Source organism: Seriola aureovittata, chromosome 6 (assembly GCF_021018895.1).
Source record: "Seriola aureovittata isolate HTS-2021-v1 ecotype China chromosome 6, ASM2101889v1, whole genome shotgun sequence".
Classification (NCBI taxonomy): Eukaryota; Metazoa; Chordata; class Actinopteri; order Carangiformes; family Carangidae; genus Seriola; species Seriola aureovittata.
The window spans coordinates 23,075,003-23,100,703 of record NC_079369.1 but is presented as its reverse complement, the minus strand read 5'-3'; the positions used below and the strand labels follow the sequence as shown (position 1 = coordinate 23,100,703).

The 25,701-nt window shown below is 40.3% G+C and overlaps 1 protein-coding gene across 2 annotated transcripts in view; it reads right to left on the bottom strand.

The window, feature by feature from the left end:
• The window catches only part of bcar3 (BCAR3 adaptor protein, NSP family member), a 70,317-nt gene extending 51,229 nt beyond the window's left edge, over positions 1-19,088 (bottom strand). Inside the window, exons 1-2 of one of the 2 annotated variants that reach the window (XM_056378239.1) lie at positions 18,984-19,088; positions 14,023-14,137 (exon numbers count right to left, since the gene is read on the bottom strand). In XM_056378239.1, coding sequence (XP_056234214.1) covers positions 14,023-14,137; positions 18,984-19,073 — 205 coding nt within the window. In that variant the 5' untranslated portion in view covers positions 19,074-19,088. Of the gene's footprint in view, positions 1-3,552; positions 3,722-14,022; positions 14,138-18,983 lie in introns of those variants that run through there. The other variant, XM_056378241.1, reaches the window with a different exon arrangement.
• Between the last annotated feature and the right edge of the window lie 6,613 nt (positions 19,089-25,701).

Here is a 25,701-nt window from a genome sequence, read left to right as displayed (position 1 = left end):
CAGAGTCAGAAAGCTTTGTTGTTAATCCACTGAAGGAGTGGTTTTAAAAACTGGGCTTTTTGGGGAACACCACAAGTCGTTAAGAAGGTTATAAATCACACTTTAATAAAATGATTTATATGTGAAATGAAGTGTTTGCTTAACGTTGCACTACTGGTCTGTTAATACACACACACACACAAAGACACACACACACAATAGGGAGGATGAACACAAACATGCATGCTTGGGAATGAGGGGTTTCCTCTAGCTGGCTTAAAGTGTCTTCCTGCTATGGCATACACACACAAACACACACACACACACACACACACACACACAAGTGCATTAGCAAAACCACCCCTGGCCAGAAGTGAACAATGGGAACAACTGTCACATGACCGCTGTTTAGAGCCAGTCTTTGTTAGAGCGAGAGAGAGAGGTGTCCTACTGCGCTCTTCAGTGCGTGGGGCCACCAGTATGTGTGTGTGTGTGTGTAACATATTAATGAGGCCGTTATTAAATCCCAGAGCAGTAGCTGCCATTTAATACTTCTGAATCTGTGTCTGTGTGTGTGTCTCTCTCTCTCTCTCTCTCGCTCTCTCTCTCAGATTCACACAGAATCTACCCTCAGTGCTCATTTTGTTATGTCTTTGCCAAAAGGCAGAGATGGACAGTGTGGGGGAAAATGTGTTGTCTGTGTACAGTCACTGATCACCCCACTGGGAACCAGTCAGTCAGTCACACACAGCAACAGCCAGCTGAGTCAGTCAGTGGTACAGGAAGTATACACAGCCTTTACTTGGAATAAAAGCAACAACACTACACTTTAAAAAGTACATTACAACAACAGCTTTCAAAGTGATATTTAGGTACAAGTACAAAAATATTTGCAGCAAAATGTAAAATTTCTGAATCTATAACTTTGAGATGTACTTGAAATAATGTCTGAACTACAACAAAGACGGTGGCAGAGTATCTGCACTTGCGGCATCATCTCTTGTCATTTCTAAAATCTAAATATCTCTGACCAAGCTGGTAACATCCTTGAAAATGTAAAGTCTACTGTGATGAAATGATGTGCTACAGTGACATGTGGTGGTCAATACTTTTGCACTAACTGACATTTATGTTTCTTACGGAGTCCAATAGAGATTAAGTGTGTCATTCTCCATGTCTAACAACCCTACATCCACATCTAACAACATCTGCTTTCTTACTGAAAGTTAAGGCGAGAAGATTGATACCACTCTCATGTATGTACGCCGAGTATAAAAGGTACAGCTAGACGATAATTAGCTTAGCTTAGCATCAAGACTGGACACGGAGGAAAACGTCTGCCCTGGCTCTTGTTAGATGAGGCAGAGTCATGTTTTTTCCGTGTCCGCACAGTTGCTCTGTCTGCTCTGTGAGCCCACTGACTACGCATACACCAGACAAATGAACTGGACGCTCCTTTAGTGCACAATATGGATGTATTGTTCATTTCTTATCCATACTCATACAAGGAGCTCTTCTTACTGTCAGGAAGTTGCCATCCCGTTTTCTGGTGTGCTTATTCAGGACAGTGTTTGCAAACCCTGAATTAGTCTATGAATCCTTGTGAAAACACAACTTGTGTTTTTTTGGGGGGGTTTTTTGTAAGAAAAAAAACAAATAAGATTTAACAAGTGCACCTCAAGAGGTTGACATAGGCCGTTTTTGACCTTTGGACAGGGCCAGATGGCTGTTTTTCCCATGTTTCTAGTCTTTATGCTAAGCGAAGCTAACCACCTGTTGTCTGGCTTCATATTTAGCATGCAGACATGAGAATGGTATTGATCTTCTCATTCAACTTACTGCAAGAAGGCAAAAACGCATATTTCCCAAAAAGTTGAAGGGTTCCTTTAACAAAAAGAAGTAAGAGACTACGACTTTAAGCACCAAAGATTACTTCTTTACTGATGTTGCTGATGTTGTAGCTGATCGAAAGGGTGCAACACAAGTCCAACTTTTTAGAGCTGCAATGATTAGTTTATTAATCGATTAGTTGATCGACAAGATTAATTGGCAATTACTTTGATAATTGATTAGTAAAAAAAGCCAAAACGTTTTCAGGCTCTCAAATGTGAGGATTTACAACATTTCCTTGCATCCTATTCTACGTGCTTACCATGTGTTTTGTATATGTGACATCTTTAAACGGCAAATTAAATGTATTAGACTGAAAAGTACAATCTTAATGCTTAAAGTACCAGAAAGAGATGATGATACTTGTACTTCATGACTGTTCTTAGACCATGTAAGATCATGTATTTTTTTTTTTTACTTTCCAGCTATGCAGTCAGTCAGTCAGTCTTTGTAAAGAGCAGCAGGTCACATAGTGCTGACGGCTGGCTGGAATACCAACCACCTCATCCCACTGGGGCAAGTAACACAACACCACACACACACACACACACACACACACACACACACACACTGGAGGAACACGACCATTGCACAGTTAAAGCTGAGTTCTGTGAATCTGGACACAGAAACATTTTCAGCTTTAATTAAAGCTGAAACTCATCGGCTCAGTTCAACTCCACTACTGTGTTCAGACATGACACTGACTAATGTCTGGGACAACCTGCTGCATGTGTGTGTTTATCTGGACGACACACAAAACATCAACACCGCGTACACACACACATGCACGCATATGTCTGTCTCTGTCATCGTCTCGTGGGTGGCTTGCTGTTTAAAGATGAGTTCCTGTAACTGAAGGTCAGAGTTTCAACCTGTCAAAGTGTTTTTGAGCTAGAAAGTGAAGCCGTGTTTGACAAGAGACATCCACTGGTTTGTTTTTATCAAATTTGATAAATCATATGTTACTGTAGCATTATTCATATTAAAGGGCTTTAGAGCTGAGTCTCCTGACTACTAGTCAGAAAAGGAATTTCTTTTACCGCTTTGGCAATCCTTTCCCTGATAAGCAGGCAATGGATTTGTTGAATCATTTATCGTATCTGCACTCTTTAAAACATCAAAGCCAAGATGCACACAGTTTTAGTGAGTAAACTCACTTAAAAAAAACAACAAAAAAGAGTTGATGAAAAGAAATACCGCTGGTCTTATCTGTCATATTTCATGTAATTATTTCCTGCTGGGGTTTCCACAGTTAGCACCACCAATCCCAGCAACCACAGTTACACCCAGCGCCTTGGGATGACAACTTATTGCTCAAAAAGTCCCTGAGTAAATTTGGCTCACTGCAAGCTGTAAACAATTCAACCGAAAAGGGATGGGGAGAAGGACAGCGGAGAGAGGAAGAGAGGGCATGGGAGTGTAAATGAAATAAACAGCAGCTACAGTGAGAGAGAGAGAGAGAGAGAGAGAGAGAGAGAGACAAAAAAAAGAACTTTCTAATTTTAACTTTTAATGTTTAGATGATGAAAAGTCTGAAAAGCTTGCAACAAAACTTGCATTCAGAGAAGATGAAAAGAAAGATAACCGTCTCACCTCTGTCTGCACTGCCATCACCAACGACATCAAACATTCCTACACACACACACACACACACACATCTACTGTATATATGTGCAGTCCTACCTGTCAGAGTGACGTCTTCCCTCCTTCTCTCTGGTTCCTCTTATGTATGTATCTATTAGTTTTATATGCTTGTATTAAAATGACTGCCTTTCATAGTTCATTTGAATGACTGACTGGCTGACTGGCTGACTGGCTGACCGGCTGCAAGACTATAAACTCATGCTCCTTCAGACAGGCAACAACAAGTAGCGCCGCTGCACAATCACAAGCCCTGCCCTCCTCTTTCTCTCTCTGGGGAGTGATTTGTGAGCACCCAGCCCCTCCTCCTGCTCTAGTGTGTGCTGGGAGGAGTTCTCTTTCTTTCTTTTTTAGCCGAGTTGTCTCTCTACCCCCTACCCCCCCACTCCTGCCCCCCAGCACCGAAGAAAACTCCCCTCTGCCCTCCTCTTCTCTCCTCCACCCCCCCACCCCCCGCCTCTGTGTTCCCTGCACAGCGTCATATTTCATGCTCCAAGTCCTTTTGTTTGGGACCCCTTACACCAACACCACCAACTGGTCCGGTACTTAGCGAAGATTTAGATGTGACCTAATGTTGCTATTTGCAGAGAGGAGATGAAAAAAGTGTGATCTCGGCATCATTGTGACATGTTTTAGCAACTTGAGGGGCACTCATGAAGTTTAACTACTTAACTCCGTGTTGGCTGAAACACAAATCAGCTCAGTTTAAACTCCATGGAGCTTTTAAATATGGAAGGAATGCTGGCAAAAATTATCAAATTTCATCTGGTGAAGCCGATGAAGAGGAGTAGTAGTAGAAGTAGAGGAGCTCTGCTTGTGTCATTACATCAGGTAATGAGGTCATGTTGAATGTGTGTGTGTGTTGGCTGGCCCTCAGGACAACACTCTCTCCTGTCTTTGTCCCCCTGTTCCTCTGTATTGTCTAGAGTTGATAACACCCAGACACGTGCATGTGTGTGCGTGTTTCTGTGTGTGTGTGTGTTTCCTTTCAGACAATACAACAAGCCCATCCTGCTGCTGTGAAAGCTGAGATGATCAGATGGCCCGCATTGGATGGACGCACACACACACACACACACACACACACACACACACACACACACACACACACACACACACACACACACACACACACACACACACACACACACACACACAGAGATGCTGCCACACAGAAGTCTTTTGATCTTAAGCTATTCACACTAAATTTGTTAAGATTGAGAAGTTGACTGAAGTGCATGAGGGCCAAAAACATCCTCATGCTGGTAAAGGAAGATTTTGTTTTGGTTTCTTTTAATCAACTTATGATTCTTCCACCTAAAAAGTAAGTGAACACAGCCGACCTCAGAGCAGTTTTCAGCAGGGAGCACATTAATAGTTTCAAAAAGAAAGACCAAAAAAAAAAATCAGCTACAAGCATGATAAACAAACCTATGAACTAGGGTGTTTAAACTGATCATTTTCATCTGATGTCATTGTTTAACGCCAGTGGGTCCCATCCTCGTGGTCGGGACTTCCACCAGTGGTCATGAGGTTTACCTCGGGGAATTTGCAAGATGGGATAGGAAATATTAAAAAACAAAATTCTGCCACACAAATCATGTGTTTTTTAAAAATCTTTTATCATAGCTTTACCTATGAAATATGGGGTACCTCTCTTGTCATAAGTTAAACTTAAAGAATTAAAATGGTCTAAGAAGGAAAAATCACTCTTTAGTTGCTCAGTAGTTCCTTGAGCAACTGTCATGAGGGGTGCCAAATAGATATGGCTTCACATAAGGAGTCATACTTAAAAAAAAAAAATCACTAAACAAGCTGTCAATTCCATGTAAATCCATGTAACATACAGACCCTGAGGCATTATGTAATGCTGATCCAATCATTAAATAAAGATGTTTTTGGCCTATTCACAATAAACCAACACTGTGAGCAGAGAGCACATCTTCAATGTCAAAGTCAAGTTTAGAAACTCCTCCGTTGGTTTCAGTTTGGAGGTAAAAATATTCAGTTGACGCTTAGTTTCATTTTTTTTCCCAGAATCTCAGCAGTATTTCACACAGGCATGTGAAAATTATTTGTGTGTGTGTGAAGGTGGTACTTCCAGGTTCCAGGAAGCTGTACAGTGAGTCAGGAGAGTAATCTGTAATCATCTCCTGACTCACCTGAGCCCTTCCACAAAAACAGGGTTGGAGGGGGGGGGGGGCACAGTTTTGGGAGAAGGGTGAAACGATCATCCTTGCCTAACAAGTGTCCTTGTGATGAAAGATTTTATCAAGTTGTTTGCGAAAGAGAAAACCTTTCCTGATAGCAAGCGCGGAGGCACATGCTCACGTGTTTCAAGCAGCACTGCAGATGTAGTGTTGTATGGATGTGACGTAGTATGTGTGTTCTTCAAAATAAAATAAAAAAAATAAATAAAAAAAACAAACACCAGACATAAAAAAGTCATAAAAGTTGCAAAAACATTCCTCAATTTACCATATGAAAAAAAAATGGCACATTTCCATCAAATTTGCCACATGATTTTCTATTACTTGAGGTTTGACTGGTGCTCTTTAAAATGATATCATCTTGTTGTGTCCTTCTCTTCTGAAACTCTACTAGAGAATTAGTGCCACCAACTGTTGATTGTAATGTGCCCAATGCCTAATAACTAAGTTCATATGCATTTTTCTTTTGTTGGAATTATGTTATAACCATGAGTTATACAAGTGATAATACTCGATGGGGTGTCCTGATAGACAAAAATAAAATATGGAGAAGAACGGTTTGATAAGAAGCACAGTGACATTTCCTCCTCTGGGAAGTATTTTTAGAAATTTGATCATGTATACAGAATTAATTGTACTGCACAGGAAGCGCACAAGATCAAGGCTTTATCTTCCATTTTCAGAGAAGTCTGCGACCCAAAATATTTCTCATTCACTGCATTTTTAAAATGCTTTTTGCAGAACGCCATACCATTACACCCATTTCCTGTACTTCCTGTTAATGTGAGTCTTTGAGCCAAGCCCTGCTTTGGCCCATTGGCACTCAGGCAGCATAGCATGTTGGCACAACGCCTCGCTGAGTCACTCATTTCCAAACACTGACCACCAATCCGCCTCGGGGCACCAGTGTTTCCGAAACCATTAAATAGATGGGTTTGGCTTTCCCACCTACTGGAGCTGCAACCTGCGCATAATTGGATTTGAGACTCATTGGTTTATTAAACTTGTTATTAAGGACAATTTGAGTAGTTTTCTGGTATTCCTGTAACTCCTCAGTAAAACGATATAATCTGTGCAAGGAACGCTTTCCTAGTTTCATCCTCTCCTCCTCCTCTCTCCATTTTCTCTCCCCCTCATTCCATCCACTCATCATCTCCCACTCCCTCCCCTCCGTTCTCCTCCACTCCCTTAATCCCTTTTAGATCTATATACACGCATGCTTGTGTTTCCATGCGTGTGTTTCTGATCAGAAAAGTGTGCAGTGTAAACAGTTCAATGTTTAAGACACTCCTCATTCCTCTGGTTGCAGCCTCAGGGTCTTACAAAAAAAAAAAAAAGGCAGTGTTGGTCAAAATCTGCTTTTTCAGGTAGAATAAAATCACTGCGATAATTGTGTCTGTGAAAACATCGACATCTGTTGAGCCACAGCACTTACTCAACCTCACAACACTAGAGAATTTGACAGGAGCATCACTCATGATTCCTGGCAGCTTCTACGTCATATGTGTCTGTAAAGGTTGAAACATGCAGCGGCCTGTCAAGAAGTGTTATATAATCTGGGGTGGTTTTCATTTCCTTAATGCCTCTATAAATGACTTGAACGACATTACATATAAATGCTCCCATTTATGATGAGATTTACGAGGCTGTCCTGACCAGAAAAAGGAAACATTGGTCATTGTTCAAATGGCAGAAACAACATATGACAAGGCCTCTAGAGGCTCACAGAAGAATTGCAGTTTCCAACCAACAATAAATGATGGTTTTTCTTTTACCTATGACCATTATGGTTAACTACACCTAAGCAAACTTTAGTGGTGGTAGATCAGAAAAGAATAGTTTTTATTTTAATCATTTGTACTGTGCAAGGCGAGATGACAAACTATGTTCTGCATTCCAGATCAGGGGCCAGTTTCACAAAGACAGACAGACGTTTTACTTGAAGAGCGAAACAATAAAAAGAAACTTTTGATTTCACTGCACTCTTTCACTTCTCATTGCTCTCTCCATAACAATGTTAGCAAACCACATATATGAGCCATGTTGTCCTGTTTTTTGTTGTTGGGTGCTACTGGTCAGCACAGGTGACACTGATTACCATGTTACCATGGTAACATTGGTCTTAGACCTGAGTTAGCCTGGGGGGAAGTTGTCTAATGTTTTTGGCTTGAAATGAGTCAGTCTTATTACATATATTAGTGAAATGGTCTTACTTGCATCAGACTAATGTATGAGCAAAGTTAAGACTGGACCGACACTACAGACCAGTCTGAAATATCTTTGTGAAACCAGCCCCAGATCAGAGCAGACATCTTGGAAGGCAATGACTGATAATCTATTTTGTCATTTAGTTCTAAGGATTATTTTTTTTGGAACATTAAATACTACATAACTCAGTATTACCAAAACTCCTTATAGGCAAGTCTCACCATCTTGCCATCTTGGCAAAGCCCCCAGGAGTTATTTCAGGCTAACAAGACCAGGCTCCTATCTGAACGAATGAGGAGAGAGTCAGAACGGCACTTTCAGTGGAATAAAAACTGCATGAATAGAATCACCTGGTGAAGGACCACTCCAAAGGTTTGGTGACTTTGCCCCATAATAAGTTTTAAAACAGTTTTTCCACAGGTTATACTTATACTACTACACAACAACACAATTGGCTTGATATGTTTCCTGTGCTGACAAAATTAAAAACCAGCGAAGAATACATATCATAACAAGTCAGACCCTTTGAGCCCAGTTTTGTAGCTAGATTTTGTAAAAAAAGAAAATAGCCTCCACAATGTCCAAACCTACTCCAATGTACTTTTTCTTGCAGTGTTTATGTTTTTTGGATGTTCCTATCTTGAATCAGTCTAATTCCAGGAGCTTGATCTTCCCCGTTTTGACACACAAGAGATAACAGCAGAATGTTGACGGCATAGTTGGTGTTAGACAGAAACAGGAAGATGTTTATAGTATTAACTCTAGGTCATGTTGATGAGTCTATCTCCTTCACATGAGAGATTATCCTGGTTCAGCCTGTACTCCTTGGGAGGATGTGACATAAATTATCTATTATGTAAAGGTCATACACCAGTAAACCTCTGCACAACACTCACTGAATGAAGAATGATATTCTATGATTTGATGGATATTGTCATTGTCATCCTGATCAATCCAGCTGCACAAAGCTGCTGCAGCTCAGTTTTTTAATTGATCAGTTGACATAGTAAGTGATTTTATTTGATGTAATTAGATTTTTGTGTGTAATTCTTTTGTGTTAATTTAGTTCGCTTAACAGCTATTTATCACAAATGCAGAGTCATATAAAATATTAACCATTTGTGTGAAATTTTCAGATTTGAAAGTAATGGTCAAAAGGTGTTTTCTGAAGTCTCCATGACCTTGACCTTTGACCTTTGACGACCAAATTCTAATCAGTTTGTCCTCGAGTACAGGTGAACATACAAGTTCCTTCAAGGCATTACTGAGATATCACATTCACAAGGCCAAAACTGTGTTTTGTGAGGTCATCATGCCCGTGACCTTTGACCTCCAAAATCAAATCAGTTCATCCTTGAGTCCTAGTCAATGTTTGTGCCAAATTTAAAGAAGTTCAAGTTCCAGTTCAAAACGTTACTGAGATATCATGTCCACGAGAACTGGACAGACAGACAGACAACCCAAAAACAACAACATTTGCCGGCGTGGAGGAAAAGAACAAAAGACCAGCAGGTTCAAACTGAAATCTGAACTGGCTTGAATTGTGTTGAGGCGGTAGATGAGCGCATGATCCTCTAGCCTCCTTCAACAACTTCTACTGTGATAAACACCACCGACAGCCCAGTGATAGCTCAAGTGAGTTGATGGCTATGAATGTCTGTAATTATGAAAGAGAACCTTTTATCTTTGGTCCACAAACCAACAAACTCCCAACTGACCACTGTTAAGTATCTTGCCACCATGGCAACATCACTGTCCAACAGGGACACAAACAAGCAAACAAACTGTCTGCATGAACACCTGCTCTCTTTCTCTGGCTATCTCTCTCACACAGACACACAGACACACAGACACACAGACACACAGACACACACACACAGACACAGACACACACACACACACACACACACACACACACACACACACACACACACACACACATCTACACACACACACAATGTAGAACGTGTGTGAATCCATGTTTAGCATGGCAGAGCAGTGTGTTGTCTCTGTGTGTTCTGGTATTCGCATTATCAACTTCCTTAGCTCATGAAATTGAGGAAGGGACGAGACAGCTGGTATAGTTCAGAGCGCTAACCTTAGTGTAAGAATGATTGAATGCATGAACGGATGTTTATGAGGTATTTTATGTGAAGATGTTGCTTTCTGAATGCATGAGGAGGTACGCAGTTAAAAATGAACTATTTCTATGAATCAATACAAATACACATGCAGCTTCATAAGAGTCATGGTGCTTTTTTAAAGTTTTTTAAAAGATATTTTTTGTGTGAAACATGCTCATACACCCTTTCTTTCACTTTGATAGTCGACTGTAGGTTATTTTATGCACGTGTTTAACAGGGCTGCATCGGGACAGGCAGATTTGGCAAATTGTCTTTCCATGTGCATAGTAATGTCTTTCCTTCCTAAACTTTGATTGCATACTTATAATAGTCATCTTTACATGAGCAACACGTTGATTTCAGGAAATATATTGGGAGGGAGGAGGAGGAAAAGCAAGCAGGCAGTCCTGAGGGAGTTCAATGAAGGTGACTGGAGAATGGAGCTGTGTTAACTACCGTGTGCAATCCACGCCTTTTATATACTCTGAACTCTTTGGTGTGCAGAAAGACACAGACAATAATCAACTTTTTTTCTTTTTTTTTTCCACATCCAGATGCTTGATTGAATAAAACCATCCACGCAACATGTGTGTGTGAGTGTGTATCTCTCTCACACACACACACATACACATACACACACATCACATCACATGATCCAAATTAGAGGTTGCAAGTGGAAAGGACACATTAGCCCTACTGCCTTCAGATGAATACACTGATCCAATGAATCTAGCAGCTGTAAATGACAGTGTTGGTGAGAATCACCCGTTAAGATACTTAAGGGATATGAAACTATTGTTGATTTAATCTGTGCCTATGTGTGCTTCAGTGTAAACTGTGACAACAGAGCAACAAAATCTAAATTTCTCACTTTTATTTTAGCATCATTAGCAGTAACTTGACATGTTTGCCCTTTTTTCCACCTTAAAATTACAAAAAAGAAAAGGTTATGGTTGATCTTTTAAACATAAGTATCCACAGAATAGCCTCAGCACTATGCAACAACTGTAACTAACAGAACCTCAGACTAAAATGCCTCAAATATGTGAAATATGAGCATGCACATGTGGGTTTAAGTGATGCCTCCTATTTCACCCTCTAATTGTTCTAATTGGAGCATCTCTACTTCTCTGCTGCATTTTAATTCCTGCCAAGAAGGAAAGTACCTGGCGCATGCACACACACAAACACACAAACACACACACACACACACACACACACACACACACACACACACAGATTCCTATTCTAGACACGTAATCATATGCTGTAGCCAACAAACAGTAATATGATGAAATTAATATGTGCCTGGATGCAGTGTGTGAGTATGCATGTTTTTTATGCTGAAGGTGATCTCACAGGAATGCTCTTATCTGGGTCAGATGTTGAGCTGGCATTTTTGGAGGATGCCGCGCGTGTACGTGTGTGTGTGTGCGCGTGTGTGAAGGATACCATTAGCTGAACAAATCTGGCCTTTGTGGTAATGATAGGGGTGGCAGGCTGCCAGGCAGACAGATAATACCACAGTAGTTGGTGACTGAGTGATTTCAACTAGAGGCTGTTTCACTTCAGCAACGGTCCTGGACCTGCAGGTCGGGGCCCCACCAGCGGTCACACAGTGATCTCAGGAATGTGCAAATGTATGTTTTTAAAAGGAGTAATCTGTGAAGTCCTCATCTGCTGCTCAAGTGTACATGTTTGGCACTCGATGCTACCTTGTCACCTGTCAATCAAACGGTGTTGGCGGCACTGTGATATTTTTTTCCCCTGTTTTTCTGCTGATCAGGCTTGAGTCACTATAGGTTAATTTATTACTATAGCTACGTTCCATCAGACTTTTGGTCCGACACTTTGGTCCAGCAGTAAAAATCTTGACAACCATAAGACTGACTGGTGTAAAATCTGATATAACATTCATGTTTGGCAGATGGTGAATGGCACAACCTGCAGGCCAAAGGTTTCACTACTGTACAACTGTACAAATGTATCTTAAAATACAGGTTTTGATTTTTATTTTTATTATATATTTTTTTGTATTAATCCCTAGAGGTTACTATATATATATATATGTAACCTGTAACACTTGGGAATGGATCATTGTATGTAGTTTATGCACCTAAAACATTCATTTTATAATAATCTACCTATTAAATGTGAAATGTGCACACTGATGTGAAGTCTCTACCCTTTCTTCCACCTTGTATTGCATGTGGGGTGATGTGATTGGTTGCCTGCTTACAGCCACTCCCACTTAAGATGGCTCCTTATTGTTAGAAGCCATTTGCCTGATGGAGGTCTAGCACCGAAACGTTGTAAATAAATTATTGCAAGTTAGACAGTGTGCAAGTTTCGTAGTTCCTATGCACCTACCTCACCAAATAGATGTGCAAAGTGTTCTTTTTCTCCTTATTATGTCTTTTCACCTTTAGTTTATTAAATCCACAGACAACACAAACAGACTGCTGGATGCTGGCATCCACACAAGGAGATTGAGACGTTACTACAGAGACGAGCTGAACGTGGACTCCGGGGTCACAAACTCCTTGGTAGACGAAATGTCAGCGCATATATAAATGTTTCTAAGAGTGTAATACAATGCGGCCACAAAATCTCCCCTCTAAGTTGATTGTCTTCATATATATATTTTTCAAAGACAGACATTATTTCTTATCATAACTTTATATTGGCCATTTTATGTAAAATGCGATTTGTTTGACTGAAAGTTGGAAACGTTCTTAATATTAATCCTGATCTTTTCTAGATCACAGACAATGCAGGACATTAATTACGAATAATTGCTTTGCAAAGAAATGTCATTTTTACCATTAGAGAAATTAAGGCTGGAGATTCTACAGGCTTTCCATCTGTGCATGTTTATATGAACCATTTTTGACCATTTTTAAACTCTTTCATTCACATTTGAAAGAGTCCTGAGACTTTCAACATTTTTATCACCTCTTAACATTTCTATAGAGGAAATGACTTGCAATAAAAATGAATTTGCACAAAACTTAACATCCGTCACACATGGCCCTGAGAGTGATTTTTTACTCAACTCGAGGTCTGTTTTTGTTTTTAAAGACGCTCCGTTCCAGATGGGATAGAAAACTGCCGTGTTAACTATGAGAGAGGAGGAGACTGTATGTTTATATAGTTACTGCTTCCTCTAACAAGTTTAGAAAGTCTGGCTTCTGAAAGCCAAGACAACTTGTGCACAGTGAAGTTGTTGAAGCAAAATGTGATGCATTGTTTTGGATGTAAACTGGCTATTTTTTCCCATGCACTCTATTTCATTTCATTTTGTGTCTAGAATATTTCTGCCTTCGGTGTGTAGAAATGGTTGCACAGGTGTTCCTGTATTTCACATTAGCTTCAGAGAACTCATAATTTCTTCACTTGGCATAAACTGGACTCATGCGCAGCTCTGTCACCAAGACAACAGTTAGATTTCACAGTATAATGCATGGGAAACTGAGCAAACAAAGCAACCTGTCACGCACACACACACACACTGACACACACACCCATGCACACACACTTGTAGATGTGATTAAACTCAGCAGGACTGCAGGCCTCAGCACTCCTCTCCTAACCTACTGACAGCTTTGGACGTGTTCACAATTATGTGTGTGTGTGTGTGTTTGTGTGTGTGTGTGTGTGTGTGTGTGTGTGTGTGTGTGTGTGTGTATTTGTGTATGTGTGACACAGTATTGTCCACCAGCAGACAACCCCCACCACCACCACCACCAGCAGCAGACCCCCCAGGCATAAGCATGTCTTTACATGACACTAATGCTATCTGTCTCAGTGTTTCTGTCTACTCTCTGGCTACACAGGCAGAGAGACAGAGAGGTGGAAACTCAGAGACTCCAACACGGAGCCAGAATCAACAACCTGATGGGACAGATAAGGAAAGATAATGTTTGGTCAACCATGAGTCTGTGTGTGTGTGCGTGGACGTGTCGGAGTACCTCTCCTCCTCTCTCGCTCCTGGAGGAGGCGTAGAGAAGTGAGGAGGTGCAGGCGGTGGAGGTGATTGTGCACTCCAAGCTCCAAGAGGTCATACTCTGAGAGGTGGAGCAGGTCCTGGAAAACAGAAGAATACAAACAAAGTTAATCTGAAGTGTAGGTGAAAGGATGAATGGATGGACGGATAGATGGATGATTTTTCTGTACATGAGATTAAAATACATAACGGCAAAATAAGAACAATTATATCAATTTAAAATGTCAGCACAAATAATAATGAACTAAAATAAATTGAGCTGACATCACACTTACTTTATTCATGCATCCACTATCTCTTCACTTTCAGGTGTCAAACATAGGACTCTAATGAAACATAATACAAATGAACATTCAAAACCAGGTCAAACATAGGAATTGGTTCTCGGTTCTGTCTGTTCTCCTGGTTTGGAGGGAAAGTGCTTTGCAGACAGGTGGGTGGGGTTATATAACTTCTGGGTGTGGTTAATGGGATGATGGGTGATTTGCATGGGAAGCAGGGTATCAGACTTGTGATATAACAGTAGGGCTGCGACTGACGGTTATTTTTCATAGTCAATTTAATCTACCGGTCATTTTATCAATTAATTGTCTTGTTAATAAAAAGTTCAAATAAATAGTAAAAAATGCCTGTTAAGATTTCCCACAGCCTAAGGTGACATCGAGATATGTGGTTTATTTTCATGTAGGACAAAGAAAAGCATCAAATACACACATGGGAGAAGCTGGAAGCAGCGAATGTTATTGCATTCAATTTTTGTATGACTAAAATGACTGTGATTATCATGCCAATTCACTGCCTTTCAATCAACTAATTGATTAATTGACTAACTGTTGCCACTCTACTGAAGTAATACTGCTCTAGATAATGTCTTGTAAACTTAAATATTAACACAAAACCACTGTAAACCACAAGCTACACCAGGCACACAGGTTCTCAAAACCTCTACATGTCCGTAGAGCTAAAAGGTGCAACAAACGGTCATGTATTAGACTTGCACCCAACAGGTGGTGAGAATGAAAACCTGGTCATATCATTGTGATCCTGTCTATGTGCAGTTAAAAATTGCTTAATGTAGCTTTAAACGCAAAGCAAATTTCACTGACTTAATTGCATAAGAAAATGTTGCTGCTTTTAAAGCTGCAGCATCTCATGGTTAGAAACCATTACCAAACATGGATTGCCTTATATGTTATAGTCATGCGAGAAAAATTAGATCTGACCCTATGACCCAGGTTACAGAGTGAACTTTGACACCAAGCTGAACAGAGTCTCAACCCTGACTTTGACCAGCGTCAGACGGGGATCTTACTCAGATGACACGTTAAAAACAGAGACAACGAGAATATTTCGAGGGTCAATATACTTTGGTTTGAAATTGGTATCGGACAACGACAGACAGTCAGAGACCAAGACATCTCCAGCCAAGGGGGGTATCCATCCATTTCTGTAAATTTCTGAAAATGATTATTAGACTCCCACGCCCACGTCACACTGTGACACAACTTTGGACGTGCACAACTGAATGCAACACTATGATGGCTGACTTAAAATCTTATCCCCATATCTAAACTGTCACATTTACTGCTCCTCATGATGGCCAACTCCTGACAACAACTATAGACACTTGATTTCCAATGTTGTCTAACAACACATCGTTCAGCCTAGTTCTGTTTGAGCATAATCCGACCCTTACTCTGCAGTTAATAAGAAACTGTAATGAATTCTTTATTTATTCTCTCCAGAAACTAGAGAATAACATTCAGAACTTCAGTACTAACAACTGAGTCCACACGTTGAGTTAGATTGTCAAACAGTGAAGGTGCTGCTGTGCTTGGTGGAAGTTAGGCAACACAGGCTGTCTAGACAACTTGGTGGCTCCAGCAAAGCAAAAGAAAAATGCTGAGACCACCGGTGACCTCCTATCTTCCAGAAGTGTGCCGTCTCCACCCCTCATCCTGCTCCTGTCATTACAGCATTGTCTTAAACACACGAACAAACACACCCTGCCTCGCTTCAACCCTCACTATGGTATTAACGTAAGAAACAGACCAGTGAAGGACAGGCATGAAGTCTTTGAACAAGAACTCAACTTTACCTCACAGAAATGGAGCTACACAAAAACACACACACATGTAAATGGCTCACACTGTCATCACAGGACACTCCCAGCTCAAACACCAAGGCCTTGTTGTTTTGGCTTCTAAACAATACGACCATTCTACTAGTTCACAAACACTGCTCTATTTAGACGGCACGAAAATACAGTCGGCAAATCCATGGACACACACACACACACACACACACACACACACAAACTCAAGCAGAAACAGTGCACAATCAAATTACAGTCACTCTTAGTCACATACAGCGAGTGAGAAGTTATACACTCATCCACAACCACACAAACACACACACACATGCCTGCATAACAAAGTAGCCAGCTGCACACATGCACACATACACACCCAACATCACCCACTCACATACATGTGCACACACGTGTCCTTCTATAGTTGTGAGGACACTCATTCCCGTAATGCGTTCCCTCGCCCCTGAGCCTAATCTTAACCATCGTAAATAAATGCCTAACCGTAACCTAAACCTAACTCTAATCTGCACCATAAAACCAAGTCTTTACCCTCAAAAAGTCCTTTGTTGTGAGGACCAGCCAAAGTGTCCTCACAACGATGGTTTCAAACCAAAATTTGTTCTCACAACCATAGAAAGATATGAACACGTAAAGCAAACAAATCTGAAAACCACAACCAAGCAGATATACAGATACATAAGCAGGCATACAACACAACAACACAACAACACACACACACACACACACACACACACACACACACACACACACACACACACACACACACACACACGCCTCGGCAGCTCAGTAATAACAGGTTAAAGACACTACATTAGTTCTACTGATGTTAACATGAGTAACACATACCCCTTGAGTGTGTGTGTGTGTGTGTGTGTGAGAGAGCGAGAGAGATGGCTGGCATATCACAAGCCTAATCTATCTCTTCATCTATCTCCCCCTCCCTCTATCATTCCCATCTCCCTCTTGTGTCCTACAGCAAGTTGACATGTTTTCTTTATCCGGATCATGCAGAGCTGAACAACAATATGAACTCTCATACCACTGCTGTGGAGAGTTGACACAGCAGTTGTGAATGTTGCTTTTGCCCGCGTGAATGTTGTTGCAACGGTTAAGGTGCAAGTGAACGAAGAGAGAGAGCGCAGATGCAGGGACAGCTCTGGACATTAAACGCCTCACCATGTAGCTGTGATGTGGAATTTTTTTTTTTTTTTTTTAAACCTGCAGTTTTAAAAATCAGCATTTCTGATGTTAAACTGAACTTGCGACTCAACTCACTGTTGTGGTTGTACACCCCATCATTACAAATACAGTCTGACTCCTCTGTGGTGAATCTGCAAATGGAATATACACCACTGTATTGAAAATGATGAAAAAGAGTAAGAGGAAATGCTCTTTGGACACTATGTGCATGTAGCTGTTGGCAGTGTTGATGATGTTGGCCGAGTTGGTTTTACCACAGTGAGTGTTGTGTTAACGGGAAGCCTGGATGGCTAAGAAGCACTGAGCCGAGTATTGTTGTTATAGTATCCAGAGGAAGGTTAGCAACGCTGCGCTGAGCTCAATATGCATGGAGAATGGTCAAGGTGACTATGAGTCTCAGATCATATGCTCCCTATAGCTGCGATGACTCTGTACAGAGATGATAAAGAGTAAGAGAAGTGCCGCTAGCTCCAGTCATCAGCCTCGTGCATATATATTAGATACCTTTTCTTTAGAACTGAAGGATTTCCACTCAGTGCACAATGTAATTTCCTGGTTGGATGTATGTAGAAAGTCATGTAACTGGAATTTTGAGAGAATATTTTATACAGCAACTTCAGTCTGAGCTCCATTAAGGTTGAATGTGACTACAACAACACTTCTCTTTTTTTTTTTTGTCTTTGTCTCACCTTGTTTTCTCTGTATCTCTCTCTTTGCCACTTTCACCTTCTTTTTCATGAGCTTTCCCCATTATGCCCTCACTAATTTCACCAATGCATTCTGGGTAAACATTAGCAGGAGGCAATGGAATAATTCATGTCTTATTGGCTAATCAATCTCGTTACTTTCAGAATGAAGTAGGTTGATGGCTGGATGTTAAAAGGGCCTCCACATCACTGTCCATTCAGTCTAATAGGTCCGTGATGAAGTTTTATTGGGCTGCTTTATTAGGCTGCTGTGGGAAACAATCTTAATAATCACCATTCTTCCAGTTGGCTTTGCCAAAATAGAAACATTTTATTTTACTTTAAAACAGACACGATAAAGGATCAAAATGACAAAAAAAATGTAACTTATTCATATTGTACTCAACCTGGTGGGTGCCTGTTTCTTGTTTTTTACATCTGCTGTGTTAGTCACGCTGCAGTTTTCTCTAAAGACATTTCTCTGGAAAATTAAAAGCGAATCCAGGAATCCAGGAAATATCTAGTTTTTGGAAAAATATTTGAGACACAGGTCACGCAAATTCTGAATCATGCTTAATTTCAGGGTCACAGTGCCATGTTCAGGTAGTAATGTGTGGTATAACTAATTAATCATTAGCTGGTGAGTCGGGAGTTGTAAGACAAACAGTTGAAAAAAGAAATCACTGTTTCTGAGAAGAGTCATTTAAAATACAGCCATCATCATCATCATCTTTTAAACCTCCTACCTCCTACCTTTTAAGTCCGGGGAGGACATATGACATTTGTTGTTTAATTCGCTCATCCCGAGGTTCTGGTATTTGCTCCTGTAATCTTGTATGTGCGTTTAGTCCGCTGCAGCATCAAGAGTTGTTTTAGAAACAGGAAGCTGAAAACATTTGCAAGTGCATCTACGTGTGCGTGTATTACCTCTACACCATCATATTCCTGCTCCAATGCTGTGCAGTACTGTGGCAGCCCCAGCTGGCTCAGCCATCGGGAGATTGACTGGTGCTTCATGGTGATACATATACACACACATGCATGAACGCAGGTGTAGGTGCACTCCACTCGCACACTTTCTTCTTTCTTCTTTCAGATGAAACCTAAAACAGAGAAGGAATCAAAAGGAGCAACTGAATTTAGACGACAATCCAAACAATTAAACATTTTAAATTGATGCCAAAACTACAAATTGTGAAACCTTTATTCTTTAATTTCACACAATGGTAGGTTCACTGTTGTGTGAAATACACTATATGTAATGTAAGTAAAAAGAGACAGACAAACTGAGATTACTCATCTCCTCTCTGTTCAGTGACCTTTCACAGCTAATGGCTCTGGAATCTGTCAGTTTACTATTAGTTGGCTTTTGGCAAGTACACGAAGACATGAGTGATACATGTTCAAAACATTTTTAGGGGGGGCCGGGAAGAAAGGACCAGTAATCACTGAAAAGCTGTGGGAGGTTTCACTGAAAATATCCAAACCAGTTCAGTCGGTGCAAGACACAATTTGATACAACTCCAGGCTGTACACATACTGCACCCCACTGCAGAAAATATTCCTTATTTGTGTGAAATGATTTTAAGATGAAGGAGCGGTGGCTTTATTCATTCTATGTGATGAGCACAAGTTAGTTTTGGTTGCTGTGTTTTGAAGTGTTGCTATGAGGGCCATGTAATTCCACTGTAAAAATGAAGAAACATTAGGAACAGGTGAAGAACAGGCCCATGTTGGTTAGAAAGCTGCTGCGACAGCCCTGGGAATCTGAAGATGTAACATTGGTAATGCAATAAGAAAAGTTGGGCCTTGTGTAATGCCTGGACAAAATTCAGTATACACTACATTAACAACTGTTCATATACCTACTTTATCATCATTGGCCAAGTGCATTGTAGCTACTCAGTGTGCGATACGTCAATAAGTTGTATCAGAATGTCGGAAAATGTTCAGAAACCATCAACTGCTGTCATTTTTTATACTATGTGTACAATGCAAGTCTGTACAGGACATGTATGAAACAGACCATGTATTTTCCACAGCGAGGCAGTTCTGTAGCCAAGTGTTGCTCTTTATCAGTCTAATGGGCGATTTGCAGCAACTCCACAGATATTCCAAAGCTGTAAACAACCCTGGGTGATGATGTCTCGCTCTCAAAACAAGGCTAAGACTGAGAATCAAACTCTGTGTGTCTGTGCTGACAGTCAAGATAGAGTCACAAAACACTGAGCAGAGCACTCCGCGAAGAGTGGAACTGGACACTGGGAATAAGGGCTGATATCACTCAAGCACCCCTGCTTATTACTACCACAAATCATTTTACCTTTAAGAAATACCAGGCTGTCACTAAGGTGATGATAATTTATGACAGTGTCATATTACACTAAATCATGGTAAGTACAGTATATACAGAATAGGTGTAGAAAATCATCTTACAAACTGGCTCCCTTTAGAAAAAAAAGCCTGTTAGTGTCTTAAATCTGCAGATTCAGAAAAACCAAGTGGCCATTGGTGATAATTAGAGTAAAAATGTATCAATATAACCTCACCTTCAAGCTTTGCTGATATTAATTATAGACTTCCCTGCTTATATAGGACATCAGTGCTCTGCAGCAGAGTTTCTCAAACATGCGCCATGGAGGGCTGATAATTCACGTTTACCAAGCATGGTTGGTTTCCTCAAATGTCCTTGAAGGCACTAACACTATAACACTATAGAAGTGGCAAGAAAGTCAATGGGGCCCTTGTAGCAGACCAATGACTACAGTTCTCTCTAAACTAAGCTAGACCGCTTTGTCATTTCAATAACACCTGCGCCGACCAGTAGAACCCAGAAACAGGAAAACATGGCTCGCAGCTGAGTGGTTAAATGAATTCTGGATTGTGGAATCTGAATTCTGGTTCAATTTAACCAGAATTAATTGAACCACAGACCGGCTTAAGATAGTGAAGGACTCAATTGCTTTGTGCAACAGATGAATTTAGATTTAGTCTATCTGAAGTTTGACTATTTGTTATATCTAAGTCACCGTCAAAGTCTATCTTTGTGAAACCGGCCTCAGATCACATTTGAACTCATATGCTCCACACCGATCCCGATCTGTTCAAAACAATGCAGTAAAACCAAAGAAGAGAAAAAAACTTTGTAAAAGACAGGCAGACATATAGTTGCACCAACACAAAGAAGCGAAGACCAGCTAATCAACTGATTTTGAATGTTTGCATTATAGATCTTTATCATTCTTCTAAAATGCTGATAGTCACATAAGCTGCAACCCTCAGGGATGGAAAAGATCTGATTTATATGGAAATAATGTTGTTCCAGATCAATAAGAAACAAATTTCTATTGATGAAAACAATAATAGGTTTCTCTGCTGCATTTGAGTACCTGTGTGTTGTCACGTACTGTCATTGTGTGTTGGCAGTGTCATTGTCTAGGAGGACTGCCATTAAATTTTATTGTTCGTGTGTGTGTGTGTGTGTGTGTGTGTGTAGTGACATGTCATTGGTAGAGACGGGACAACAAAACCTTCTTCTAGCAAAGAGGCGGTAACTGAGCATGTGCAGTAACCCCCACACCCTACCCAATCACATTAAGTGATGTCACAGAGATGGACATGATGTCACTGGCTGTCACCAAAGGCTGTTAGACCCCCACAACGACCGACCACTCTCCAGCACTACTGTTGCTCCATGCACACGCACACACACACACCTTCTTTCAATCACATCAATCTAATCTATGTGTGTGTCATCGTGTAGATTAGAGAAGAGGCGTCGTTCATACAGTATATGGACTCCTGTCAGTGTCTGACACTATTTCCAGTTTAACCTAATGGAGGAATGGAGGTCGTTCAGGAGAATGAATGACCTCTATGTTCCACCAGCAATGAGCTGATATACAGTTCATATACAGTACCAGGCATCAGAAGGGATATTCTTTGCCCTCTTACTCTGTCTGGGCTCTTACATGATCCCCGTGTTCAGATGTTAAATTATTTACCATGATTTCTACTTTGCGTCTCCTTGAGTTACCTTTTCTGAAAGCTAATGACAGATGACAGACAGGAGATGAATAATAAAGCGGAAAATGATATTGATCTTTCAAAAGGCGATAATCTGGAGTAGAGCTGAAAAAAATAAATCAAACATTTACCAATCATATGATTAGAATTCAATCCTAATGTTATGATTGTAATTCATTCTGATTCATTAGAATTCAACACATCTAATTTTGTTTTGTTTTAATGCATTTTACGAGCAGTTTCCTCACACAAAACAAAGCAACATGCAGCATGATGAGCGAAGTCTAACGTAGTCTGGCATATTTAAAACATGATCTTTCATCACATTACTTTGAACTCATCTATCATCAGTTTATCAGGATATTGATTTTCGGTATATGGATAAAATACTCCATCATGGTCCGTGTAAATTTGTATCACAATGTCAATATATATCTTGATATAGTTAATTCTCTGAAAAATCTATTGAGAAACTAATCACCAGACTGAAATGGCTTAATCCAGCTAAATGATCCTCTTTACAAATCAAGACGCTTCAACATATTTGTGCAAACAACATATAAATCCAATATTGATGAGATGTAATAGTGCTGCATTAATTTGATTTGTATTCTAAAAAGCTCTATATGGTCTAATTTCCACCTTAAATATTTTAAATGTACTTCTCAGAAACACTATATCCTGTTTACAAGGTTCAGAGGGAGAATGCAGATCTGTCCAATACAACTGCTCCTTTTGTGTATCACCTCATAGTAAAAACAGGCATCACTGGCTCTCTCGTTACACTATGGTAGATACACATTACGCTGATTCTGCAAACACGCACCAACATACCTCATCTTCATCTCTTACTGCCCAGTTCATCCATCAGCTTAAATCATTTTATCAAACACTAGTGGAGGTCATTTTGACAGAGCACTCCTGTAACATGTAATGTAACAAACTACTGTTGCACCACACTTAGAGTGATGATTGAAACCAGTAATCATAACAATATAAAAATGATGTCTTTGTCCAAATGATTCATTTCCCTAATTAGTTGATGCAGACCAACAACAGCTAAGCTACATTAGATAAATGATAGGAATGAGCTTCAGCTAGACGCCATACATACTGCACATTATATCTGTTGCACTGCTTATCTGTATTTACCTGTATGGCGCCTTTCTTTGTTTAATTGTTCCACTGAAAACCATTGTCCATCGTCATATTCTTATTTGTCTGATCATTCATGCTGAAGCGCAGCTACTGTCATGTTTCAAGACAGAGTAAATTAAACTGACTGTTGGAGTTTTAATGAAAAAAAAGCCTTATGTAACAAGGTAAAGTTACATGAGTAATACAATTTGTTTTGAAATGTGTAAACAAACTACTTATTCGTTTTTATACAGCAACAATTTTATAAGCTTGAAACATAAATGAACACATAGTGTTTATTAGGCTGATTGAGCTCAGATGAATTAGCAGCCAGATCAGAGGGTTAAAAAGAATTGCTGAACTTGGACTTTTTGGGTTCAAATACCAAAATTTAATTCTTGTATTGTCTCATTAAATCAGAAACTAAACACTGACATCAACCCCTTTCTACCTCTTTCAGTGCTCCGAGCGAAAGTTCGGGTGCAAATTACATTTTAGTCATCTCTCACTGTCGTTTGGAGCCACCGCTGTGCCAAATTGCCTAGTTCACTTTCACTGATTTAAAGGGATATCACGGAGGGGAAAAGGGTTTAAGTAACAGTGCCCTCCATATAATTACCTTAAAAATGTGCTATCAAGTCTCACCGCCTTAACGACTTTGGTTAATTGAGAAGCTTATGCGGCAAGAGGATGCCAATGAAACCTGTGCTGGCCACACCCCGTCTGTCTACAACTTGGGATATAAAGACCTCTCAGTGCATCTTTCAGCCAGATGATCCATGTAACAACTGAGCAACACAGACTTTTGAACAGCTGTATGCCATTTTAAAGTGCGGAGGCTTTTCCCTGATATTGCGAGCGGTTTATCTTGTAAAATTTCAAAAGGGCTCCACATGGCTGGCTGAAATCTCTTGAAAGATGACAGAACTTTTCCAGGCAAACAAATGAACACTTGAATTCAATTTGAAGACTTGGATGAAGAGAAAAGCTGTTTAAGGGCTACCTGCTAGGAAAAAGGAAAAAAATATGCATTTGTTATATGTCCTTTGGGAAGATTAGATTTTCTCTTTTGGATTAAAAACAAACACTGGTTGTCCTCACAAGACAGGGGCAACTCGGTAGGGATGCCACCAACTAGCCAAAGACAAAGGTTTCATCATTTCCAATTCCTAGCGATCTCTTATTCATTCATTCATTTATTACAGCTGTGGCATTTTTCCCCTTTGTTTACAATGGAAAGGACATGCTTGCACATATTCCCAATAGTGCTGACAGGAGGGGAGAGTACAGAAGAGCACATGAGCAGAAAAGGAGTGAGTATACCCAGTAGAGCCAGTGAGCAAGTTCACTATCAAGAAAACTGAACCCGTACTCGGTCCCGAGAGGGTTCTTTTTCCTGTCCGCTACAATCCAGCCTTCCTCCCCTCTCCTCTCCCTGTTGGTTTGACCTCAGCTTTTTCCCATGACCACATTTCTCTGGAGCATTATCACAGCATCCATTTTATTATAGAATATAAATAGAGCTATCCCCAAATCCCTCTTGCTGAATGATCTAAACAGGCCTGGCAATTTGACAGGTACTCACCAAATACCTATCTGCAACTAGGAAACTGGAAAACAACAAACTCCAAACTTAAGTCCTAACAGCCGAGACAGCGTTAGAGGACAATTTCTACTTTACTCAGTCACTCTCTAATGTCCGTATTGGCTGCCTTTTATAGTCCAAGGGCATCCATTTTGCCAATCACATTAGACTGACACAATCCAACCAATTGAATTAAGCTGCAAAAATAACATCAGCATCACCCCCAAGCCAGTTCCGGCTACTGAGCGAGGCAGCACGATGTTTGATGATTTCAAATCAAGGATGCCGAGCAGGGATGATGAGACAGTACTAATAATCCAGCTGTCATGTGAGGTTGACTCCTATTTGTCCCATAAATACAAGCAACCAATATACGTCAGTGCACCACACAAAGTTCAGTTCATGTTGCATATACTTTAACTGGTAAGTAATCTGTAATATGATATCGCGATGAGGGCCCATTGACTTTTTCTTTTCTCACGAAAAATGATCTAATTATCTACCTGCAGACCTGCAGACCACAGTTTTATGGCAAACGGTTAGGTTAGCATCCCCTAGTGTGCTGGCATAACCACATGTGAAAAATAAATTTGTGTCTGCTAAGAAAGCGACAACAGCACATCAGAACAAACAGAACAAGTTACATGAAACCGCAAAAACCATAATTACTATTTGCTCATTGGCTTTGTTTTTTTTCTTCCAGTATTAAACACACTATCTGCAAATGTAATGCAACAAATTTACTGTAAATATACAACGTTTAACGACCTTATTTTATTTTATTTTATTTTCAGACTTTTTAATGACCCTGAACCGATCGAACCACCATTTGCAGCAATAACCTCAAACAAGCGCTAGAGCTAAAATTCATTGTTTCCACTATCAACATCATATTCA